At 41.5% G+C, this 26,728-nt stretch overlaps 1 protein-coding gene across 1 annotated transcript in view; it reads left to right on the forward strand.

The window, feature by feature from the left end:
- Positions 1-26,728, forward strand: part of ANAPC1 (anaphase promoting complex subunit 1) — a 73,480-nt gene that overhangs the window by 11,466 nt on the left and 35,286 nt on the right. The window contains exons 12-31 of the mRNA XM_075596352.1: positions 1,160-1,250; positions 1,334-1,399; positions 1,778-1,915; positions 2,834-2,974; positions 3,472-3,532; positions 4,780-4,967; positions 5,724-5,798; positions 6,270-6,535; positions 7,712-7,803; positions 9,232-9,380; positions 9,655-9,733; positions 9,830-9,863; positions 10,187-10,257; positions 14,519-14,697; positions 17,404-17,630; positions 19,151-19,269; positions 19,932-20,203; positions 21,792-22,026; positions 23,178-23,269; positions 25,880-26,014. Coding sequence (XP_075452467.1) covers positions 1,160-1,250; positions 1,334-1,399; positions 1,778-1,915; positions 2,834-2,974; positions 3,472-3,532; positions 4,780-4,967; positions 5,724-5,798; positions 6,270-6,535; positions 7,712-7,803; positions 9,232-9,380; positions 9,655-9,733; positions 9,830-9,863; positions 10,187-10,257; positions 14,519-14,697; positions 17,404-17,630; positions 19,151-19,269; positions 19,932-20,203; positions 21,792-22,026; positions 23,178-23,269; positions 25,880-26,014 — 2,710 coding nt within the window. The remainder of the gene's footprint in view (positions 1-1,159; positions 1,251-1,333; positions 1,400-1,777; positions 1,916-2,833; positions 2,975-3,471; positions 3,533-4,779; positions 4,968-5,723; positions 5,799-6,269; positions 6,536-7,711; positions 7,804-9,231; positions 9,381-9,654; positions 9,734-9,829; positions 9,864-10,186; positions 10,258-14,518; positions 14,698-17,403; positions 17,631-19,150; positions 19,270-19,931; positions 20,204-21,791; positions 22,027-23,177; positions 23,270-25,879; positions 26,015-26,728) is intronic.

Below are 26,728 nucleotides of genomic sequence, written 5' to 3' on the forward strand. Positions count from 1 at the left end.
TAGTGCAAATAAACGAAATCACAGACGCATGGTACAAAAAAAAAAAAAAAAAACGTACAGTAGGGGAAGATCATCTTTCATTACAACAATCAAAAATGTTTTAGTCTTCGCTGAACCGGTGGGTCTGCATGGAAACGGCCACCATTTTTCAAACACCAGAAGCCCTTGCTTCTAACGTTAAGGAAATATTTACAGCTGTCCTTTCGTTTCTGCCAATTTCATGGGGGGGAAACACATGCCACTGGGCATAGCTGCATTCTCCTTATTCACTAGCCCTGTGGCAGTGCCATGGTGGCAGCCCTGTGTTGTACTAGTAATGTGGGGAACAATAGGTACTTTGGCGTTAGTTGTTGAATTGATGCAGAAAAAGTTTTGGGGGAAAATATTCTCTATTTAGGCTGATTGCTATTACAGTATAGACATGCTCTTTATCGCTAAAACAAAGTCGCTGGTATTCGTTTTAAAGGATGTTATTGCCACCAAAAATGACCTATTTTAAAGTTAAGTTCAGTGTGATTCACTTGAAAGCGGAGGGAAATCTCTAATAAAAAAATTACTAAATGCTAGCTGTTTTTTTGTTTTTCTTTTTAAAGGAGCCCAAACATAGTGTTCACTCTAAGGCTACGGACATGGTGTCATTAACAGCGCTGATCAGCGCTGACACTCACGCTCTCCTGCTTAAGCATGAGCGTCAGCGTGCGCGCTTGTGAGCCGGGCGGGAGGCGGGGCTAGCGCGCTATGTCACAGCGCTGACATCACGGAGTGCCATTGGCTTTTGGCGGTCAAGTGACCGGCCCTGCGCTTCCCTCAGCGGGAAAACTTAAATTGTGCTGTCGGCTGCAATTCCACACGCCTCGGCACGCCTGCGGAAGCGCCGTCTAAAGCCGTGCTCATTAGGGATGATGTTTCCCCTCAGCGCGGCTCAGCACGGTCTTTTTGACCATGGCCCTGGCCTAATACTAAACCTCTGTTGTTTATTCTAACTTACTCTACCAGAGCAGGATTCCATGCAGACTACAAAGGTTTTGGTCTAATTTTTTGGGGGGGAAAAGTTCAGTTTAAAACTTAGTGAGCAGGAATAAGACTAGAGGCGTAAAATCGGACAAAGATGGAGAGGTTGCTGCACTTTTAAAATGATTTGATTAAATGTATTCTCAAGCTTGGTGAAGTTTGAAGAGAGCAACGATAAGTCTCAGTTGATCTTCGGGTCTGTCACGAACATCTCTGCAAAAGATGCGGCTCCGATACAGGTGAGTGAAGCACAATTGCTACATATGAAGCAGCCGGAGTTCCCACTTGACTCATGGATAACTGGTCTTTGAAATGTTTTTAGAGCATTGATACAATGGTGGTCCTGGAGAACAACGGGAACTTTGTGCTATACACTGGAGTGGTTCGGGTAAGTGTCATCTTTGCGGATTGCATTCTTTGTTGAATTGCAAGGGACATGTACAAACACTGTGTGGATATTTACGTGTGACTAAAAGGGTGACGGCAACATATAAACCATTTTAGTTTGCTCTTGTATTTCTGTGCATGGCCTTTCAGTATGAAAATGTTTGCCTTTTTGCCACTTTACCTACTTCCGGTTTTCAGCCAGTTTCCAACCAAAATTAATTCATACAATTAATAACCAAAACAAGCAGGTGTGGGTGGGGAGTCCAGAACATTTAAAAAAAGGGACTAAAGGCACTTTGTTTAGATTTTGCATGCTATATGTAAATCTAGTTTGGATTGTTTGTACATATGTTTCCATTCTGCCTTCTTTATTACAAAGGTGGGAAAGGTCTTCATTCCAGGACTGCCAGCTCCATCCCTCACCATGTCCAATCCAATGCCACGGCCTAGCACCCCTCTGGAGAGCATCAGCACCCCTGCTAAGCCATCAAACAAGAATTTGGCTCACCTGGATGAGGTGATATAATTAGAACATGTTTATCAGTACGGTGTGTTTTTGTAAAAATTTTTTTTTAATATAAATAGGATGTTGTACTAAACAAAACACTTAGATTAAGGCCCCAATGCGCGCGACGGGGTGCCTGGCGGCGCTCGTTCGTGGCATCAGCGTGACCAGTTGGGCTACTGGCAATTCGCGATGGGGAGGCGTGGCAGGGGCGCGGCCATGACGTCACGAGGCTGGTTCGCCCTCCATGGCTGAACCGACGCCGTGACCTTGCCAATGCTTGGCCGCCGCACCAAAATACAAAATTCTTGTCTTTTGGCATTGCGCATTGTGTCGGGGCGCACAGGCAGCAACTGGGGCCGGCCCCATAGAGGGCCGTACCTTGTGTGCACACTGCCGCCACAGCCACCGGGGACAAAGACTTAGGCTAGGCCCCCAGTGGCCACGGCTGTGCGCACGATAGCGTGCGCACCACACACAAGGCACAGCCCTCTATGGTGAAGGCCCCAGTCGACGTGTGTGCGCACTAGGCGCGATACGCAACCTCCTCAGCCAAAAGACAAGATTTTTGCCGAGCATTGGTCACGTCACATTGGCGCTTCAGCCGATGAGGGCGAACCAGCCTCGTGATGTCATGGCTACGCCCCCGCCATGCCTCCCCGTCGCAAGTGGCCAGTAGTACACCTGGTCGCAATGATGCCGGGAGCGAGCCCCGCCACGCATCCCGTCGCACACACTGGGGCCTTAGCCTTACTTATTTTAAGCAAAATACCTATTGGATAAGCATGTGATTAATATGGCGTTTTTTTGTTTATCTGTAACATGTCGCTGTCCTTTATCTCCCACTAGACTGTTTTTGCTAAATACTGTGGCATTTGTATGTGTGTATCTTTTTTTTTAAATAACATCTAATTGTGTATTGTTGTGTAGGCAGTTTTGCTGTCCCCTGTAGCCGAGTTGCGGGACTCCTCCAGGCTGCATGAGTCTTCTTATCTGGACGACTGTACTTTCCATCAGTTTGGGACTTACATTCATTCTGTGCGAGACCCAGTACACAACAGAGTAACACTGGTAGGTTGCAATTTATTTTATGCACCATAAGCAGAGTGTCGTTCCACATATCTGTGCAGTTGAGACCTTAATTCTCCATCCATACCACTGAGCGTGGCTAGTGTTCCATATTGCTATCCCAGGAGCACTGCAATATACATGGCAAAGCATCGGGGAGTACGAAGACGTTTCAGGCAACAAAACGGAGAGGGTTTCTTTATTTTATTTTTTGTTCATGATAAATTATTTATTTGGATAAAAAATAGATTGAAAATTTATTTTTATTTTTTCTATGTTACTTAATAATAATAATTAACTGATTAATGTGTGCATACTTTTAGCAATATAAATGAAACGGCCTCGTTTGTGTGTGTGTGTGTGTGTGTGTTTGTGTGCGCTCCCACTCTGTTACTTAACACGACAACAGAACATTTCCTCAGTTGGTTTTGGGGGCTCTTTTCTGTTTTCTTGCTTTCTTGTCTCTTTCTGTCAGTATTTCAAGTTTCTTTTGATTCTAGGAACTGAGCAATGCCTCCATGGTTAGGGTCAGTATCCCGGACACTGCAACCTCAGAACTGGGTGAGTTTAAAGTATTGTGCCAGCCTTTTTGTTTACAAGTTAAAAATCCTCCATGTGGTCTGGTGCACTTATGTTATCTCTTTAGTCGTGGTGTCCTTTTTCACTGACTTTAGATCCTTTCCTGGTGACTTCAGCTTGGTACAGTATACAGGCATACCCCGGTTTAAGGACACTCACTTTAAGTACACTCGCGAGTAAGGACATATTTTGAATCGCCCCATACCCCTGTGTCCGTATACTCGCTTCGCGAATACGGACACTTATTCTGCCCTACCGACCGCACTAGTAGTGTCGTGCTGATTCCCCTCACCCAATAGGCAAACGGCAGCTCACGCATGCGCCGGTCAGCACGTCCTGAACAGCAATACCGGCTCCCTACCTGCACCGAAGCTGTGCGCAAGCGGGGAGACTATAGAGCCTGTTACACATGCGTTATTTACATCAGTTATGTACGTATATGACTTACAGTACAGTACATGCATCGATAAGTGGGAAAAAGGTAGTGCTTCACTTTAAGTACATTTTCGCTTTACACACATGCTCTGGACCCATTGCGTACGTTAATGCAGGGTATGCCTGTACATCACAAGCTTTGTATTCTATTCTCACTTTGACGTGTGTAGCTGGAATCTCAACTTATTCTTTCGAGTTCATTGCATCTCGGGCACCTCTAGCAGGGGATAAAACTAGTACACAGACGTACCGCTGCTTTTTCTGTAATTATATAGGCCCATCTTTACTGGATAGCCGTCAGCACATGGCTCATTAATAAGTCTTTACAGTATGTTGTTGGCTCCTCAACAAGTTAATTGAATGGATTAATACCAGTTTGCTAAAATTATTATGTTTTAATGCCGGGATATTTTATTCACATGGGCGAAATTGCATCCGGCTGTCACCATGATTTTTAGTGAAGGAAGCTGAAGAAACGCATGAATTAATAGTTTTAGGACAGGGATACATTTATTATTTGTGCGGAGCAATCGCTTGTCCTGTGTTTTCAGCATTAAACATACCCATTTGAGAGTGAAAGGAATTGCAGATTTAACCCTTTGGCTTCCAAAGGGGCTAGGAAACCGCTGCAGAGCAGAGTGTTGCTCGCCATAAGACCCATTGAAGCACTGGACATGGTTTTACGGAGTGCCATTGCTTTATAAATATGGGCCCGCGTGCCAAAGAAATTGGTTACAGTCTTCTTTATTTTACAAAAGCAATAAAATGTCATTATTTGTCATTTCTTTTAACAGTTAAAAAGTGCCTGCAAGCCATTAAGTATATTCTGCCAAAAGAAATAGCTGTGCAAATGCTTGTGAAGTGGTATAACTCCCATAATGCACCAGGAGGACCCAGTAATCAGTCCGAGTGGAATTTGTTTGTAACCTGCCTCATGAACATGATGGGTTATAACACAGACAAACTGTCCTGGACCCGCAATGTAAGTAGACTTGGGATGTTGGCCATTGATTCATCACAGTAGTTTAAGGGGGGAGTTGTTAATCTAAAAAAAAAAAAAAAACATTGGATCAGCACTCAAAAAAATAAATATATATAGATAAGATAATGATGAACTTGGTCTCAAAACGGGAGTTCATCATTTTCTTATCTATATATATTTTTTGTGTGCCGATCCCATGTTTTTTAGTTGTATGCATCCAGCAGTATGGATGCAGGATCTTAGCACCTCCTATGTAAATTATACTGTATATGCCTAGGTGAGTGCAAGTTCATATTCCTTCTTTTTATTTTTTATTATTACTATGAGAGTTGTTAATCTGTCTAATATTTGGCTTCACACTGCATTTGACCGTGTGTGTTGCAGCGTCCTACGCTAGCTACCAAATGTCAAAAGAATGTGTTAAAATGCGCTTCTACTTACACAAGTTAAACTTGTACAGGTAATCAAATGCCGTATTTGCTGTATATCACAAATGGGATATACTGTAAGATACACGTTAGCACCAATGTTATTCTCTAATATCAGTTTACCCGTATTCATTCTTCATGGGGGTACACGGAGAGCCTCTTGCGACAGGTCACATGAACTAGTGTTGATCTCCAGATGTGTTCCCCCCACTTCTTAGGCGACAATACATCTCCCAGCAGTATTGGTGTGCATGCAAATTAGTTGTCCACACAAAGTTTACTCTCTCAAATTGTTTAATGCCTTTTTTTTTATTTTTTAAATATATAGCTTGACTTTGAAGGTTCATTATCTCCAGTGATTGCTCCAAAAAAAGCTCGACCGTCAGAGACTGGATCAGATGAGGTACGTAAAAGACATGTTAAAATGTTTTCTCAAATGTTAATCAGCTGTCCCTTTATAAGCAGTATACAGGCATACCCCGGTTTAAGGACACTCACTTTAAGTACACTCGCGAGTAAGGACATATCGCCCAATAGGAAAATGGCAGCTCGCGCTGTACTCTATCAGAATTTCCCTTATTTGTTATTTTTGTGGGTTAAGGTTAGCTTTATTCTCAAGTTTTTTTTTAATTTTATTTTACTCTTTGCAATGTATTACTCTGCTGAGTTTCATTAAATACTCCCGACACTACAAGGAATTTTAAATTAAGTTAGTTCAAATAAAAGAAGATTTAATTGCTTCTATAACCTAACAAACCCCCGAGGCAGTAAATACCTGTCCCATTATGTTATTTCTTATTTGTGTTTTTTTTTTTAGCATTGAACATACGGTTTCATTTTTTTATTATTAAACGTCTGTTTCTGCCACTATTAGGATTGGGAATATCTGATACATTCTGACTACCACCGAAATATTGAGTGTCACCTTTTGGCCAAGACTTTGCAGTTGGACCCCTTAGAAGTGCCGGCACCTAAGGATGATCTCCCACATGTCCTAATTTTGGACTCCACTGCGCTTCTCTTCAGCCACATTCCTGCTATTTTCTATGTACTTCATCTCGCATACGAAGAGCTGAAACTCAATACTTTAATGAGAGAGGAGATCCGCTCCTTAGTGATTCTGCTTGTTCAGCTGGCAAGGTGCCTCATATTCCATTTTCATCTCTTAATGCAACTACTATAGTTTCTGCTGCACTTCTGTAATTCGGAATTGATTATATTTTGCGTCATATTGACGGCCTTTCTTTGTCTTCATATGCCATGTTCAAGTTATCCCATTTATTATGTTTTCTACTACCGGATTTGATGCTCCACCCCAATTTCTGGAAAGCTGGTAGAGAGAACGGCTTGTGGGAGCGTTAGCCATGCACTCACGTGAGGTTCATATATTGAAGTAAGGTAAAACGAAAGAAGAGAGCACCATCGATGACTGGAGTCAGGAGGCGATCCAAATAACAATCTTTATTAGAGTAAAGCACAGGGAAACACCTCCTACGCGTTTCGAACAAAGGTTCTTTATCAAGGAGTAAAAAAATTTACTCCTTGATAAAGAACCTTTGTTCGAAACGCGTAGGAGGTGTTTCCCTGTGCTTTACTCCAATAAAGATTGTTATTTGGATCCCCTCCTGACTCCAGTCATCGATGGTGCTCTCTTCTTTCGTGTTTCCTTGGATCTATCAGCAGCAGCACATCATCCACTACAAGAGGTGTCCGTGAGTACTGGGCTATTAGCCCCATTAGCCCCCAATGAAATTGTTTGTGGTGGGTCCCTCATTTACTCTCAATTTTCAGGGATTAAGGCTTATTTACGTTCAATAAGGTTACTCACTGTATGGCATACACCTCTCTATGTTTTGGGACAGTATGATGTTGTTATATAAGCAGGGTATTTGAGCATTCTCACCAACCTTCTTACTATCATATGTTGAAGTATTCTGAGAAATGCTTCTTAGGTACGTATTCAATATGCTGTGGATCCACTTCTCCATGACGGAGAAGATTTTAGTCCAATTCATCTCATTGGAGTCAATGTCTTCCCCAGCATAGGGAAGAGGCTTCAGGGTATGTTGGATAGGGGCCTTGTACTTTTCTTGTGCTATGGCTCTCAGATCTTCTGTGCGGCGGGCAGCAGATCAATCGTATAGCAATACGTGTTCCCTTAGTACCGAAAGGTTTAGTGCATTACTGGCTTCTACTGCAGTGAAGAGTTTAATGTCTGATTCTAAAACATGCTAAATATAACATACAGTTACCAACTTGTTTTGAATTGTCGTAAGATTATTTATTTTTTTCTTTTCATATCTTTTGTTATTTTAGAGATTTAAACTTGGACATTTACACAGATTTTTACTTCAGAGACTATCCAACTCTGGTCAAAACCTCTGGGCAAATTTGTCGCATTGAGCCAAGTACGTATTGCTATTTCATGCCAACACATTGTGTGAAATGCCTTTACTATATACTGTATAACACCCGTAATGTCAGTTTCACTTGTGTTCTGTACATTCATTAACATGCATTTGTGTAAAAGAAATCAATAGTGTTCCTGTTTATTTTCCCAAATACTGTAGGTGTGCACGCAAGGCCATGTAGGCTTATTAAGGTATTTTTAAAAGAGTTTATTACTGTTTAACATCCTGATTTAAAGAATACAATTTACATTTTCCCATCAAAATGTGAAAGGTTTCTCATTTTTAAACCTTGCTTAGTCCTTTGACAAAGACCTACCGCACTGTCGTGGGCATAGGGGGTTAAAAAAAAACAAATTGCATTGCACATGGTAAAGGAAAGCCTTTCACCAAAGTGTTTGAGATGTAGTGTTCACGTACACAGGGGAGGGGGGGAATGGGAGGACCCCCGCAGCAGCTTGGAAAGTAATGTTGTGCGAGGTGCTACAATCAGGGAAATTATTGAATACATGAACTGAAAGGGAAAAGTATCCCCACTCTAGTGATCCCAAAGTGATTGTTTTGTCGGAGTGCAATTAAAAACATAGAAACTTTATTAGAGCTAAACTTAAAAAAATAATATAAAATGAGGTTTGTGTGTATATATACAAGGCGACACAATAAGTGATAAGTAGATGTAGCGTTGCTACAAATCAAAGAGTTGAGTTCCGGTAACATTGTGGCCTAAAACTCGACATTCATCAGAGACCTGTGCAAAGTACAGTAATAGATTAAAATGTCGACTATACTGCAAACGTAAGTATTGAATGGTGAATACCTGTGGCACATATTTATAGAGTTGGGCAAGACCCTGATATTTTAGTTTTGATATTTTTTTATCTTTGTGGTATTACGGTTATTTTGCCATGGTAGTCATGGACATTTTTTTGGGAAAGCTAATGAAGACACAGAAGTTTCTAAGAAGGCAGAGTTGCCAATGTGCATGGGAACTGGGCACCTCTCCATCACCCCCACACCCCTCGAGGCGTGGTGAAACCCTCGTTTTATCACACCCCTTACACTTTGGATGGAGACACCCTAAACCCCCGGAGGATCGTTCTGCCCTGCGTTTGTCCCCTTCCATTCATCCTTCTCTTTGCCATTTATGATTTCCAATGATTGGAAGAAGTGGTGTTTCTTTATTTTAAAATGTTCTTTATTTCATCTGTAACAAATGTGAAAAATATATACCTTCCAAATGATTTATTTTTCATATTATGAAAACCATATTTTCAAATCTTTTGTTTTTTTTTCTGTTGAACCTATAACGATATATAGTGCAATAAATATAACAATTATGTTTCTTTATATCGTTGTCCCGGGGGCATTTTTGTGATTGCCCAATTCTATTTGCAGCGTTTTAACTTTTCCTTTCTCTGCGTTTCGCAGCCCAAACTGGATTCATGAATTATCCGTCATTCTTTAATGCTGAGCCGCCGAGCATCTACCATTGGTTAAGTTTTTGTCTTAAAGGAGAAGAGGCTCCAGCATACCCGTACCTGCCTAGGATTTGTGAAAGGAGCAAGCTCGTAGTGCTGGTAACATCTTTGCATATACCTGTGTCTCTATTGTGAACACACGGCTTTCAGCAGGGAATCTAGTCTCCAGTTATCTTTCCTCAAGAGTTAACTTAGCTGATTTGAATAAGATATCATTAAATTGGTCAGTCCGTCCTGCTGCCCAGACACTTGAAACACTTATCAAGGCACGTGTGCAATGTATCTAAACATTACAGACCATATCATGAATTCAGTTCACTTCTTTAAATCAATATTCATATGTATGTATTTCCCCCCATCCCCCCCAACATAGAGTGTTGCTTTGTACATACTTGGAGATGAGAAAGCTGTACTAGATGAGCCATCAAAGTACCTGTCCAAAATAAGTGCAGGTAAATAGAACATTCCTTTATAACCGCAAGCTGCAGACCAATATGCAAATGTTAAACACATTAGCAAATGTGTGATGTCTTTGTTTTTATTTGCAGGGCACCGGAAACAGCAGCATAAAGAGGATAGGAGGTATTTCTTCTTTTATTTATTTTTTATATATATATTTTAGTCTTCTGAAGACTTTTCGCTGTACAGATCTAGCAGACGCTAATGCTACAGTTATCGCACGACAATGTGTTACCATTGTCGCAAGTTTTATTGTACGGTTTGCCGCCGTTCAATTTAAATAAATAGAGCGGGCAGTTGCAGCATTGTGCAAACGTAGTGCCGTACTGCACAATTACAGACGCAATAATGTCTGCTACATCTGTAATACTCAGTTCTCAAGTGGCATTCAGCACATGGCGTGGATTAAATTGTGTGTTGATGTCGCTGTTGCTTCCCATTGCCAGGTTCAGCTTGAAGCCTGGCACCTCGGTTACCAGCCTGTCTGAAAAGCTAGTGGTCTGGATGACTGATATAGGTAAGAACTCTTTAAAAAAAAAAAATCAATACGGATGTTGCAACTGTTTTGTGGGGTCAAAAATGAGGCATTAGGAGTAGAAACTCAACAGCTTTCCAGTATTTAGGACAATTGGCAGCGGCCATTTCACCGCCGGGACAGTTCTCCGCCCTAAGTAATCTCTACCTTAACCCCTAAACCCTTGCCTTCACCCTTGAGACCCCTAAACAATGTAAACCATAACCTCTACCTCAGGGGCTAAACGGCCGTGGCCAAATGATCCTCAGGGGCGAAACGGTCACCGTTAATTGTCTATTTCCGGCTTTCCATTAGTTCATACTTTAGCGATCAGTCTTTACAATAGATAGAATTTATTATCTGTGGCACTGGCTCTCAAATGTCCCCACAGGGCGCTGAGCCACAGCGGGCTTCTGAGGCAACCACCCAACATTTGATTCAGATGTAAATAAGATGGATTCACCTGTCTGAAAGTGCAAATCTTATTTCTAAAATCTGTTGTGTCCGGTGGTCTCCTAAGAGATTTGAGAATTGCTGTTATTGGAAAAACTGCCGCTTTAACCTCCTGTTAGGTCACAAGAGTAAAGAGTTTCTGGCCAATTAGGTAATGGAATCTGCTATTTTAGTGAGGGTTTTTGGACGAAACAACAGTAAAACTCGTGAGCTGCTTCCTGTACAGCCTGTAAGGCCGAGCTTCTAGTCGCGGAGTCGCTACGTGCGTGCACTCGTCAAGCACTCTACCGTAGTTGGCTATTGCCGTTAGCCAAGTGCCAGCGCGCCTGCGAGCGATGTAGCGTGTTGACGCGGCAGCTATTTGTAGAGACAAAAAAATGTGTCTTTTCAGGCGGCTGCTGCGTGTTGTCAGCGTCATGGGAGCTGGTTCAGGCAATGAGCGCGAACCAGCTTCATGACGCCCCCGCCACACCCCTGCATCACCTCCGCAATCTCCAGGAGTGCGCGCACGCTCATTCAAGCGCAGCCGCGTAGGTAGTATAATCTCTGCCTAAGGGTGCAACTCCAAATAAAAAATGACAGATTAAAAAAAAAAACTGAATAGATGTTATTGCCCAGTTTAGCAAAATGCATAACAAAAGGAGTCCTAATCTGCTGTTGTGGGATAAAGAGAACATTGAGGGACATTCACCCCTCAGTAAGCCAGTGCTGCAGGGCTTTAAACCACTTAGTTGAAAAAAATACTGCTGTGTCCAGAGGGGCAGAGTATAGAGAGATTAATAACCCCTATTTGGGCTGTGGTCTGGCAGTGACTATCTGGGGATGTCTGGGGGAAGTCCGTGGACCCTCCCAGACCCCTTGAGTCTCGCACAATATGAACCACAACACCTGGGGACTCCGCAATGAAGTAACAAATAAAAATCAATAACTCACTGGAATCTTTAAAGTCCGTCCGTCTGCGGCGTGCTCCAAGCTGTGTAGTGGAAATAGCAGGCAAAGTATCCTCACCGGGGAGAAAAGACAGCGGTCACGGCCGCACAGCAAATGAACAAGGCTGGACTGTGCTATAAAAAAAATCTTTATTACGCCATGGGTATTTAAAAAGAGAGCGAGGGAAGCACCCCCCGCAACGCTAACGCGTTTCAGCCACAAAGGGCCTTTCTCAAAGAGTGAACATTACCTGTTGCTGTGTCGACTGAAATACAAGAACACCCGGAAGTGACATCACACTCAGGTGCTAGCAGTGACTCCCATGATGGACAAAGGGAGTTTGCTCACCTGGTGAGTGTAACCACACCCGTAATGAGCTCCTACCAGAAGTCAAAGCAGAAAATGGCAAATACATTGCCAGTGAAAAAACAATTTGTCACGTCAGATGTTTATGTCACTAATTGCAACAACCACAATAAACCTTACAGGGAGGTGAGGTGACAATACTATTTACCAAATGGTATTCTATTAACCTCTACCTGCTACGGTAATAAAACACATTAAAATATGTATGAAATTAAATCAATGCAAAAGATGCATTGATTGATTAAAATCAAGTAATAGCGGGGGGATAAATTGTGTGAAACATTCTAATTATTGTTTAAATTGTAATTACCTTACATTCATGCAATTCTGAACAGACTACAGAATAAAGTCAAGTGGATACATCTAACCCAAATATTATTTAGGACACAATGTATATACACTTATAACAATTTTGGTTGCTTTGTTGCCAATCATTAGCAAGTTATGTCTCGCCTAGCTTGTTCATCAATCCTTTGCAAAAAACTAAAGGTTTCACTCCACCTGTGGGTTTCTTCAAATGTGGTTTTTGCAGGGTATGTACTTTTGCCAAACCCATTAAAGTAATACACTCTAGGGTTAACAAGGATAAAATAAAACTTAAGAGCTTTATCACATGTAACACCAATTTCGTAATTTACATCCTAACATGTGGTTGTGGCAAGAGCTACATAGGAAGAACAATAAGCCCACTAAAGAATCGAATAATGGAACACATTAGAAGCATAAAGAATGGAGATCAGAGATTGCTAGTGGAAAGACATTTTTTAGAATGCCCAATGGGCAAACTGGATTTGTTAATATTCAGTGGGATAGACCATATCCCACCCCCTGTCAGACGAGGTGACCGACAGAACATCCTTAATCAAAAGGAGATGTTCTGGATATTCACTATGGACACCATGTCACCAAAAGGAATTAATATAGACTGGGAGATAAAACACTTTCTTTAAGTTTTTTTCTCTCCTCCCTGGCAACCCCTGTTCCGTAAAAATCAGTTGCTGCTCCTTTTGTTCTTGTTCTGTTATAATATCTTTGTAAATCAAATCAACTTATAAAAGCATATATATAAATATTTGAGTATTGATTATTTTTTTAAAAGAGAGGATTATTGATCAATTTGAAATCTACCATGTATTATTAATACCTAGGTCTTTATTCATTAAGATCATATGACTAGCTAGACAAAATCTTAATAAGCTTGTCTGTGGTTTTCGTTTTTCATATTTTGAATAGTAAACCACTAATTGATAACTAGATGAAGATAAGTTTTTGTTTATGATCGGTATGTTCAAACAAATACTGGGTAATAATGTTAGGAAACAATTCATCTTGTTGTTTGCATTTTCATTGTTCAACATTTGTTGGATATTATTGTGCATTTATTGTTATTATTTCCACTGTCTGTTTTCATCTTATTATTTCCTTGCATTGACCTCACTGAACGTTGTGATGATCTGAAAAAATTGTCAGTAAAATCATACTTCAAGTTCCTTAATATTTATATGATTGGCAACAAAGCAACCAAAATTGTTATAAGTGTATATACATTGTGTCCTAAATAATATTTGGGTTAGATGTATCCACTTGACTTTATTCTGTAGTCTGTTCAGAATTGCATGAATGTAAGGTAATTCTAATTATTGTTTAAATTGTAATGTTTCACACAATTTATCCCCCCGCTATTACTTGATTTTAATCAATCAATGCATCTTTTGCATTGATTTAATTTCATACATATTTTAATGTGTTTTATTACCGTAGCAGGTAGAGGTTAATAGAATACCATTTGGTAAATAGTATTGTCACCTCACCTCCCTGTAAGGTTTATTGTGGTTGTTGCAATTAGTGACATAAACATCTGATGTGACAAATTGTTTTTTCACTGGCAATGTATTTGCCATTTTCTGCTTTGACTTCTGGTAGGAGCTCATTACGGGTGTGGTTACACTCACCAGGTGAGCAAACTCCCTTTGTCCATCATGGGAGTCACTGCTAGCACCTGAGTGTGATGTCACTTCCGGGTGGGCTTGTATTTCAGTCGACACAGCAGCAGGTAATGTTCACTCTTTGAGAAAGGCCCTTTGTGGCTGAAACGCGTTAGCGTTGCGGGGGGTGCTTCCCTCTCTCTCTTTTTAAATACCCATGGCATAATAAAGATTTTTTTTATAGCACAGTCCAGCCTTGTTCATTTGCTGTGCGGCCGTGACCGCTGTCTTTTCTCCCCGGTGAGGATACTTTGCCTGCTGTTGTGGGATGTTTGGGTAACACATTAAGTTTTGTGTTTTTCTTTTCGATATTTTTGTTGATTTCGCCCTACTTTTTTTATTTTACATCTCTGGCTCTGAAATTCAGACCTCTCCTCTTGTTAAACACTTAATTTTAGCCCAATCCTAGTTTCAAAGTCTGCAAGTGTTTGAAAACGTGGTTTTAATGTGACACCGCCGATGGGCATCTAACTATCTCGGCACGATTGTGTTGACCTCATACAATGTTTTCCCCCCTGTTTGAACATAAGGTTTTACCCTGCGAGACTTGGAATCTCTGCCTTTTGGAGTTGCTCTTCCTATCAGACATGCTATCTATCAGTGCCGCGAACAGCCTGCTTCTGATTGGCCGGAAGCTGTCTGCCTTCTGATAGGGCGTCAGGACCTCTCCAAACAAGCCTGTGAGGGGAACATACCAAAAGCTAAATCTGTAAGTTTGTATCAAGCAATGACACGGCCAGGGACTTTGCTTTCTGTATATGTGTTACCTAGAAAACAGGGCCTTTCAATATGAAATGAAGAAAAAAAATACTTGTGATAAATCAACTATAAATAAAAAATATACATTAAGGTAAAGTTATTTCATCAGTAGACAAACACTTTTATTTGGGGTCACTGAGTAGCCCTGGCTTTAAAATGTTGCCCTCATACGTCTTTACTAGGACGTCACAAATTATGATCTTTTCTCTCCTGTGATACATACCCAGGATCATTGGAGTACAGTGTTGAGGATACAATTGCAATGTACTAAATCCTTTTAAAATTGTGTTTAGTCATGGCCATAATGATTCTAATTTGCTGAAATTAAGCCATTATTGTATTTGCATACCGTTTTAAATTGCATGCCATATGACAGCGGTGCGCAATCTGTGGGGCGCGACCCCCAGGGGGGGCGCGAGACTGCCGACGGGGGGCGCGGGGTTTACAGAGGCCCCGCGCGCTTCCCGAAGGCACATAAATTAAGTGCCGGGGGAGCTGCAGGGCCTCTGTAAACCATACTTACCCGTGGCTCCGGCGGCTTCCTCCCGGCGTCGCCATGGCAACGCGGCGTCAAAATGACGCTGCGAGGTCATGTGACGTCACGTTGCTATGGCAACGTGACGTCATTACGCCGGTGCGAGGGTAAGTTGGGGTTGGGGGGGGCGCGGGAGTGAGAGGACAGCCGGCAGGGGGGCGCAGGGAAAAAAGTTTGCGCCCCCCTGCCATATGACATGGGATATGAAGAGGACGCGTCTTGACATATTGTGTTCACGCTACTGATTTTGAAATACGGTCAAAATTGCAATAAATGTGTATTAATAACAATCCAGAATGATTGTCAACCCAACGCGATCCACATCAGAGGTTCCAACCTTCCCCCAATCTGCGTTCATGACTCTGTGTAAGGCCTGCTCTATACTGCGTGCGGCCGCCTGTGCCTATGCGAACGCGCGTGCACGTGCCGCATGCTTTTTGTATGTATACTATAGAACGTGTCTGAGAGCTGTGAAGGTACAGTGTGTGTGTGTGTGTGTATATATATATATATATATATATATATATATATATATATATATATATATATATATGTGTGTATATATATGTGTGTGTATGTATGTGTAATTTATTATTTATTAAAAAAAAAACATTGGTAAAAAATTAAATATTTATTAAATGTGTGCAGACACATACATACACACATACATACACACATACATACATACATACACACATACATACATACACACATAGATACACACATACATACATACATACATACATACATACATACATACATACACATGCTTATTTTTCTTATGTATATATGTTATATACAGGCAGTCCTCGTTTTACAACGCTTCGCTTTACAACGAATGGCTTATCCAACGCTATGAAATGCATACCTATATTCATTTTTACAACGCCAAAATGGCTTATTCAACGCTCTTCCGACGCTTTGCAACGTTGTGTATGTGTGTATATATATACACATTCACATAAATAACATTGCAAAGCGTCGTAAGAGCGTGTATATATAATATTATACTATATAATATTATATTATACTATATAATATATCATTTATTATGTTATATTATATATATAATACAGTATATACACTATATAATTTATGTGTATGCTGCATATGTTATTGCCTGCATAAAATATTTGGTGTATTTTAGTGTTAAAAATGCCTTCAGGAACGGAACCTTTCATTTAAACAGTGTTCCTATGGGAAAACGTGTTTCGCTTTACAACGTTTCGCATAACACCATTTATTATCATTATTCTTTGCAATATTAGTCTGAGTGCTTTTTGTGAGGTTTCTTTTTCTGTGTTTCTATATCTATTCTATTCCTTCAGCACCGCCAATCAGATGTCTTTCTGTTATTTTCAGTTATTCTCTGTTTTGGTTTAGACAGTGCATGTATGTATTGGTTGTTTGATGCGGTATTCATTTTTGTGTGTCATGCATACACATGCATACACATATATATGTGTATGTATATATATACATTATCCCATAGCCTCTCTTGCATTCCCAGTAAAATCAACCCCACACTGATGAGACCCATCAAGGTCGAAACAGCTGTCTGTGGGTGGTTTTCTGGGTATGCACCTTAACACTGGCTGTGCTCAAAGCTGTGACCATGCAGCAAGCTTAAGCCTATAGGGAACCATGTTAAAAATGGTTATTGAGGCAAAAAGTGACACTGTGTGCTCGTTTGCATGTCATTTCCCAGAATCCCTTGCTGCAGTGGAAGTGCTGTATGCTGGGTGATAATGGGGAAAGGCGGGGTTTCAGACCTGCCTAAGACATGCAGATGAGCATACAGCTATATTTGCATATATATATACATATACATATACACACACACACACACACACACTCGGCGCCGGTAGCGTCTTCGCCGCTGTCTGTCGGCTCCCCGCTCCCTGCCGTGCGCTCGGCGCCATTATAGAAAGGCTGACTGACGTCAGCCAACTAAAATTCCGTGCGCCAGCGTAGCGCGCACCCAGCTCTATAGAACATGCCTAAGGTCTCGACAGTTGGAAATATCCAGCAGTGGGACTTTGTGTTTGACTGGGCTTTAATAGTGGAGTTGTCCTCTCACGGGAATACCCTCCATTAAGCTCTGTATATCTTTTATTTAAGTCCATGGCACAGGTGCCCTTGACTGATGCGCCCCCTGCAGGGGAAGCTGAGGAGGAAGATGATGGGATGAATGATTTGAATCAGGAAGTCATGTCGCTGATCTGGAGCGAAGACTTGCGTGTGCAGGAAGTGCGCCGGCTCCTTCAAAGTTCCCATCCGGTCCGAGTGAACGTCGTCCAAATGCCTGAAGTGAGCGACCACGAGTATATAGAGGAGAAAGAGAACAGGTAGCTGGTTCAATTTAGTCTCTCGATGTTAAACATAAGCACTGACATCCCTGGCATGCAGGTTTTTCTTACTTCGCATATAGCGGTTACTGTTAAAATGTCCACTGGAAGCTTTCTAAGCAATTTCACCATGAGCTGAACGCGAGCAGCTTATGTGGCTTTCTGTCATGCATTAGTTATCAAGGTCAGATTTCCAAAGCCCATTCTAAACTAGCATCATGTATGTATGTATGTATGTATGTATGTATGTATGTATGTATATCTTTATTTATATAGCGCCAGAAGTGTACTCAGCGCTTCACAAAGAATACAGTACAGGGAATTATAATAATACAATAAGTGCAGCAAAGTCACACAGTAGGAAAGGAAATACCTGCCCCGAAGAGCTTACAATCTAAGTGGTATGTTGGGAGACTTAAAGAGACAGCAGGTAAGGGAAAAAGTGCTGTAGATGGCAGTGCTTGGCCACAATGGTTGGTACGAGTGACTGGGTGTGAGACAGTAGCCATGAGTCCAGGCTATTGTGAAGCTTGATTTGCGGGGTGAGTTTTAAGGTTAGTCAGTAGATAGGTTAACACCATTAGCAGGTGGGCTGGGTCCAGGATTAGGAGAGATCCCCGGCAGCAGGAAGGAGTAGATAGACGGTGTGAATAGAGGATTTGTGGGAGTGTTTATTATTGAGGGGTAAACAAGTTGTTGGGAGAGAGGTGTATAGATAATGGTGCAGTTTATGGGCGCAGGCATAGGTGGAGGGGAGGAGATATGAAGAAATGTGGATAGGAGGGGAGTGGGGAAGTTGGACAGAACAGAAAAGTTAACAAAGCAGTGAGACAACAGTAAACAGAAAATACAATAAGGAGGGATAGTGAGATGCAGGAGGAGAGACTTCCCAGGTATTGGAGGATAGGAAGAGTACAAACTATCAGAGCATGAAGTTCTCACAGCTGCAGAGTTGTTGTTGTTGTTGTTGTTGTGGTGCAGAGTCCAGATCTTCCTGTAATCTTCACCTCCAATTTAAACTCAAATGAACTCCACAGACACTTTATATGGGACACTTTTGATGTTACACACAGCCAAATGGCTCAGCCAAAATAGCCTTAAATACTCTGAACACATCAACTTGACTAACAATTAAGGGAGGGGTTTGCCTAATCAACTCAGAGACACATACCAAGTAGTTGTTAATTAGATATAATATAGATATAAAGATATAATCTTTTACACGTCCACCATGGATAGACCTCGAATTTTAAACTGTCTTTTGGCGCAGCCCAAAACACAGATTTTATTTCTGCTCATATAATAATGTCAATTGTTTTGGTGCAATAGCTTTGTTTATTTAATGGTACAATGTTGATTAGCAGCGTTCAGCATTGACAGCTGTGCAAAATGTATGTGCCATCCAGATAGCTAGTATTGACACTAGCACCCAGTAATGACTTTAGACTTTGTCCTGTGTACATGTCTGTAATATTCCTGTTGTGTAGCACTGCTCATGTATTTTCACCTTCTCTTGATAGGCTGTTGCAGCTGTGTCAGAGGACCATGGCCCTGCCTTTGGGACGTGGGATGTTCACATTGTTTTCCTACCACCCTGTTCCAACGGAACCACTGCCAATTCCTAAGCTGAACCTCACAGGTAGGCTTCTCTTTGGATAATAAGGGAGGCCGTATGTGTGCTCTACTATTACATTTCTTAAACCAGGGGAGCGCACACTTTTTTCCCTGCCCCCCCCTGCCGGCAGTCCCCCTCTCCTCGCACCCCACCCCCTGCTTACCTTGATTCTGGCGCCATGACATTACGTTGCCACGGCAATGCGACGTCACGTGACCCTGCAGCGTCGTTTGACGTCACGTTGCCATGGCGACACGTCACCAGGAGTGTCTGAACCAAGGTAAGGAGAAGTTTACAGAGGCCTTGCAGCTCCTCCGGTATTAATTTAAATGCCTTCGGGAAGCACGCGGGGCCCCTGTAAACCCCGCGCCCCCCTCAGCGAATCAGGGAGGGCCGCTTTGCGCACCCCTGTCTTAAAACAAAATATTGACTACAGAGAGATGTTTGAGTGATCTTATAAATGACTTGCAGAATTAAAGTATAACGGTGTTGATCATATCTCTCGATTTCCCCTCCATGGGTTTACCTGGTGCTAGAATCAATAGTGTGTATACTTGTTGATATGGGGATGGCCTTTCAATGTGTACTCATTTTCCATATCCTTTTTAATTCCGAAGTTCCTGTACACATACTCTATGAACAGCAGAAATATAAGAGAGTTGAAGTTTTTTCTTGTTCATGATCAGGTCGAGCGCCTCCAAGAAACACAACCGTGGATCTCAATAGTGGAAACATTGACGTGCCTCCGAACATGGGTTGCTGGGCAAGCTTCCACAACGGAGTGGCTGCGGGCCTGAAAATAGCCCCTGCTTCCCAGATAGACTCGGCTTGGATCGTTTACAACAAACCCAAAAACGCTGAGCTGGCTAACGAGTATGCAGGTTTTCTCATGGCACTGGGCTTAAATGGGCACCTTACTAAGTTGGCCACTCTGAACATACACGACTACCTCACCAAGGTGAGGCTTTCTTTCCAGGGAGCGAGACGCATCTTGATGCTACAAAACGGACTATTTTGTGGTTTGTAAAATTAGTTAGTGGCAGTGAACTGTTTAATGGATTAAATGTAGATGATTTGACACCCAAAAAACTCCCAATATAAATATTGAAGTTTTTATGCTAGCAAATTCAGCAACAATTTGGACTTAAGTTTATTTCCAATTACTTGAGACCATAGGTGTCTATTTTGAGTTTAATAATGCATATTATCTCCGATGGCAGCTCTTACTCAATATCCGCTATACTGGGGATACCCTTATGGTTGCTTTAACACTCGCCACCAGTTCTCCCTTTAGTGGATCGCTGCATCCACTAGAATTCATTTTTTATTATTGTTATATAAGAGGGATCTTGTCTCCAGTAGTAACTCACGGCAAGACTAATTGCCCCTCCACTATTCCACCATCATTATTCGGGTTACTCTTATTAGATAACCTATTGCCTGCTTTTCCTTTCTTGTTTTTTAGTCTGAGCACCGTTGTTTGTCGACACATTTATGTTGTTGTTTTATTATTATTTCACCGTTTACCTTCATTTTATACATTTTCAATAAATGTTACATTTTACTTAGCCCAGTGTATGCTCCATCAGTGCAATCTTCTTTAGAGACTGCTGCGACTCTCCCAGTTACTGCTGTAATAAAGCACATACGCCCATCAGCACTTCGGGCAGGCTGGTGTATACAAATGTTGTCTGACTACATAACTAGGTGTTCCCTGTTGGAGAACACATTAGGATGTTTATTTGGATCTTTATCATTTGAATAAAATCAACCAGTTTAAGTTTTTTACATTGGGATGGAAGATTTCAGAGCTCATAATGGTTCATTTGCTGCACACGCCAGTTCCATGTAAGTGTTATTATGATTAACTAGAGCAGGAATTCTCACAGTCCCGTGTCACAGAGCAATTCCATGTTCAGAATTGTTTGGAGGACCAACAATTATTAGATCTGTTGAACATTGTATTTCTATGTACTATATCATTCGAAATATATTGACCCTGTATCTGAACAGCAGCCTTCAAAATCAATATTTTCACAGTGCTCTTCTAGACTTTGGCCCTTATTCTTTTAACTGTGATCGTGCAGATCTGATGCGAGCGCACTGATAGCCCCATTGAAGTCAATGGGTTTTTTTGTGCGATAGCGCCAGAACACCGCTATCACAGCTTACCGAATACGGGCCATTGATTGTAGGCGACAGCTGATTGAAGGGAATTTTTAAGGCCTTCGGGAGTCATCAATAAAGTCTCCAAGGACCACAGTTTGAAAACCATTTATCAAGATTGCACCGTTAATTCTGAACTTCAATCCAGACAATAAAATCTTCAGTCTCTAGATCCCATCAGTTACATACAGTATGTTCCTTTCCCAAATAGTTTAGTTTCAGGTGTTATAGAGTTCAACCTTAACATTTATTTTATCTCCACTAATAGTTACCACCATTCGGAGCATCCTTTGACTGTAGACAGGCTGTCCCGGCCTCACTGTAATTATTTGCCTTTTGTTTTTTGCCTTCTGCTGCTTTTGCAACTTGATATGGAATAGGGCCATGAGATGACAAGCATCGGACTCCTGCTGGGTGTTTCAGCTGCAAAACTTGGTACAATGGACATTTCAATTACACGGCTTCTTAGCATTCACATCCCTGCTCTTCTGCCGCCAACTTCAACTGAGTTGGATGTCCCACACAATGTGCAGGTGGCCGCTGTGATTGGAATAGGGCTGGTTTACCAGGGGACTGCACATCGACACATTGCAGAAGTTCTGCTAGCAGAAATAGGTAAGATGGTTTTGACACTGCCTATGTATATTTTGGACATATGGGGTATATTGGCGTTCTCACTGCATGTTAAAAAATTTTTTTTTAAGTTTTTCTCCCCGTATGCAGAGGCATCTGTTTTCAGCTGTTTATTTAATTTAGGTTTCAAACTAACAAATTTTAGTTAAAAAAAAAACACATATCAAAATCACCTAGCAGAGCAAATGCGCCCAGAAACAAAATTAAAATTGCTTCTAAGCCCCTCTCACTGTGTTAGACTCCAAAGAACTTTCTTAAGCTCACTATAAAACTGCTTCACTGATGAGGCACTTTGGGCACTAAAGGAAAGTCACCCAATTTAATATCCCAAAAAGTGAATGGGGATCTATGTATTATTCATGAAGTGATCAACCGCTGGAAATAATATCTAATCTAGTGAAAATACTTCCAACCAATCGAGATGTCCCCTTAGAAAATCTTTCAGCACAAACACAATTCAGAGCATAACAGCCATTTAGTATTCTGCAAAACCAGCACTGCGCTTCCTGGTGGGGGTGGAACATGTTGGAATAAACAGAAATCGCCATCTATCGCAGTATTTGGGCCATTTAAAATAACATGAAAAACAGCTAGGATATAAAAAGAAATGAATAAGGTTAGTATTCAACTGCAAAGGGCATAACACTGAGCTCAATTTCAAGATCATTTTGGGGGAACTGCATCATTAAACTGGTCCCTTTTTGGAGCTGAATCCCCTTGTTCCTGAGATACCGTTAAAGGAACACGTTCCTGACCCCTCAAAGGGAAGAAATACAGCAGTTTAAATCTTATGAGTCATGTGGGCCATCATCTGTTGGCTGTTAGCCCGCATGACGCCAGGGATTTAAATATCAGGAAGTACCAGCACTACTGTTACAGGTATCTCAGAAAATGGGGCTTCCCAGAGCTGCTGCTTTAAATAGTATAGGTAGAAGTTACACAGCCCACTTATTATATGAGGATTGTCTTCTTGTGTCCCAAAAATAATTCATGTGGGATGTGTTGATGTATGTACACAGTATATATCATAAATTATGCAAAATGTCCTTTGCAACCTCCATAGTTTTTCACTTTCGTGTAGAATAGCCTCTGTATGCTTTTTTGAACTTTTTTGTTTTCTGATTGGATTCTAGGCCGCCCCCCGGGACCTGAGATGGAGTATTGCACTGATAGAGAGTCTTATTCCCTAGTAGCTGGGCTGGCTTTGGGCATGGTTTGTCTTGGGGTAAGACCTTACTGGCTGTTCATTCCCAAGCCACTGTGCTTTATTTTTATTGACATGATTAGTAAGGAACAGAGATAAGTGGGTGAATCTTCAATGGTGCAATGTTGAGTAGAAAAAGAGAGAGAGCAAGGGAGCGCAGCGAATTTAGAGAACTGGAGGCAGGATCGTGAAAAATCAAATCAAATTTATTGAAGCATGTTGCCCAAAGAAAACAAATACAAGAGCACCTCTGATGCGTTTCTCACCGTCACTGGCGCTTTATGAAAAAGTGGTGTATACAGGTTAAAAACAGCTTTATAGACAGGCACTTCCAGCTAGGCAGCAGCAATCAACGTCCCAGCTGATACCAAAATCACAGGGACGAACCAATGAGGAGACTACTACTGCCTCAGTCAGTAAATCCTATATATGTATAGCACAGCATAAATGAATGAAATAAGTGATGGGCTAAAGACTTTGCTTTCCTAAACACGAAGTTAGGATCCCGTTCCACACTCTGCTTAATATCCTTGTCCAGATGTAACACATCCCAATGTTTGTAAAAGATGGTACGCATTTAGGTCGCCTGACTGCTATGTTGAGTTATGAATAAAGGTGCTGACTCACTTTGATAAGAAACAAACTTGTCCGATCTCTTAGGTTTATGTGTGCTTTTAAGTCAATCTTGACGATTAACTGATTTCACATAAGTATATGCATTTTCAATATCTGTTCTTCTATACCCTCTGGAAATGAATCTTGAGGACAAATCTGCAGATTGTCTATCGAAAGACTCTTCTCCAGAACACAACCTTCTTGGGCTGCGTCCATAGACACTGCAGCCGTGCGGAGGCGCGCGGAGGCTGTGGGAAAGCGGGTGCTTTCCCTGGCCTTAGTACGCGCCCCGTCCGGGGGCGTGTCTATGGGGCGGGCCAGTGACGTTGCGGAGCTGGTTGGCCCTCATTGGGTCGAACCGCTCACGAGACCGCCCTATCGCGCGATAAATCAGTATTGACTGATTTAAAGCGCATTGCGCGCCCCCTTCCGCTTCCGCCCGCATGCTGTATAGCCTTTACAGGCAGTCTGATCGCTCAGCGTGCGGACACGTCCGCGCAGTCTGCCCCTCTATGGACGCAGCCTTAAACGTAAAAATTGTACCTTTGGGATACCTCCTTTTTAAGAGAGGACGGGATGATTGCTGTCCGCCTTCAAAAAGCTGTTCCTGGCGTTTACCTTCCAAAAGATGTCTGTCTGAATTTCTAAATTAACATCAATATAAATTATTATATCAAGAAAGTTAATGTGATGAATATTCTGTTTATAAGTGAAAGTGAGGTTAAGATTATTATTATTAAGTGTGTCAATGAAGGGGACCAGTGTAGATAGTTCCACATCCCAAATAAATATTAAATCATCAATATAGCATCTAACAAAGACAATATGCTTTCGCTTGGTAGTTACTGCACACACCTCCATGTATATATTTAGTCATTTTATATTGTTCTCCCTTTTTTTATGGTTTTGGGTTAATTGTTTAATAATTTAGATTTTAGTTTATTCATTTATGCTGTGCTATACATACAGTATATAGGATTTACTGACTGAGGCAGTAGTTGTCTCCTCATTGGTTCGTCCCTGTATCAGCTGGCACGTTGATTGTTGCTACCTAGCCGGAAGTGCCTGTATATAAAGCTGTTTTTAACCTGTATGCACCACTCTTTGATAAAGCGCCAGTGACGGCGAGAAACGCGTCAGATGATCATGTATTTGTCTTCTTTGGGCAACATGCTTCAATAAATTTGATTTTATTTTTCACGATCCTGCCTCCAGTTCTCTAAATTCGCTGTGCTCCCTTGCTCTCTCTTTCTACTCATCACCGCTTCCCAGCGGGACGCACAACAGGATCTAAAGATCTGCAGATACAAGCATCATGGCTCCGTGAGTGCACAACCTGTTGCCTGTCATTGAGCTGACTACGTGTTCAGGGGATTATGGACATTTAAACTTTGACATGCTGTGATATCAGCTTGGATCTAGAGCTGCGGGTTAGTTTAAACCTACCTGCTGCGCTGCTCAAAATGGCAGGGCTGCGGTGTTCGGTTCCTTTCCCGCAGGCTCATATCTCTGATTCAGCGCTTCAGTGAGCGCCTCAGTGACTGCAACAGCACAGATTACACAGACTGATACGCAGTGAGTCTGATCCATCTATTTATGGATTGATATGTCTCTTTCCCGCTTTTGACACATAAAACTCATAGCGATTTTTGTAGCACCACTCAGGAGATTCAGTTCTCTAAACTCTACATGGTGCAATGTTGGTGATGTTTTATAACCAAAGTGGTACTGTAGCACATTTTAAGGCCTTACTCTGAAGCGGCTGTTTGGGTCTATCGAAAATCCCCATCCATGTCAAGGGAGGGATTTCTACCAAGAACATTCCGAATGACCGCTTCAGACTACTGTATATAGAATTACACCCTAAATAACAAACATATAACTGCATCCTACATGAATACTGTATGGATTTCCAGTTCAACCAGCATATTCAATGTTACAGTCTCTGTAGCTTTAATGAGTTGCTTAGGGTTGTTTTCTCTGTGTATGACTATTTGTTGGTTTCTTTTCTTGTAGCATGGTAGTAACCTGATTGGCATGTCTGACCTCAATGTTCCAGAGCAGCTTTACCAGTACATGGTCGGAGGTCACAAGCGCTCACATGTTGGGGTGAACAGAGAAAAACACAAGTCCCCAAGTTATCAGATCAAGGTAATCATTCACCGGCTTGACCACGCCATTTTAGAAGCCCTCCTGGCAATGCGCCTTCAGTGCCATTTATTTACGCAGTTCTTATGAATAACGTGTGCAGGAACTAGCACACATTCGCCTTCAAAACCAAAACGTTTATTGTGTGGGGTTGACAATTTGGTTCCCAATGGGACCTTCATCAAGATTGAGGACTGGAAAATCCACATCCTTGCTTGAAAAGTCGAGTGTGCTGGTTCCCTGCTAGCTATATACCCATAAAGACATGAGAACACCTCTCTGAAACCTAAATATGGTGCGATGGCTGCTCTTCTGTGTATAAAGGGGGAAAAAGTGTGTGTGTGTTTTTTTTTTGTTTTTTTTTTAAAAGTTATGGTGGGTGAAAGGCAACAAAAAAACCTCCACCGAATCCCAGAATCCTTTGCTGCAGTGGGAGCACTGTATGCTAGGTGATAATGGTTGAAAGGCAGGGTTGCAGACCTGTCTAAGACATGTGAATGTGCTCACAATTCATATATATATATATATTAATATATATATATATATATATATATATATTTATATATATATATATATTTATACCGTATATCTCATTTATTGATTCAATGTTTCGATTCCTATTGGAATCTTTCTCAAGTAGATTTCTTAAAAAGTTCCCTTGGGAATTGAGCCGAATGAAAGAATGAATAAATATAGTTTTGCTATAGACCTGTGCCC

Source organism: Ascaphus truei, chromosome 4 (genome assembly GCF_040206685.1).
Source record: "Ascaphus truei isolate aAscTru1 chromosome 4, aAscTru1.hap1, whole genome shotgun sequence".
NCBI classification, from domain to species: Eukaryota; Metazoa; Chordata; class Amphibia; order Anura; family Ascaphidae; genus Ascaphus; species Ascaphus truei.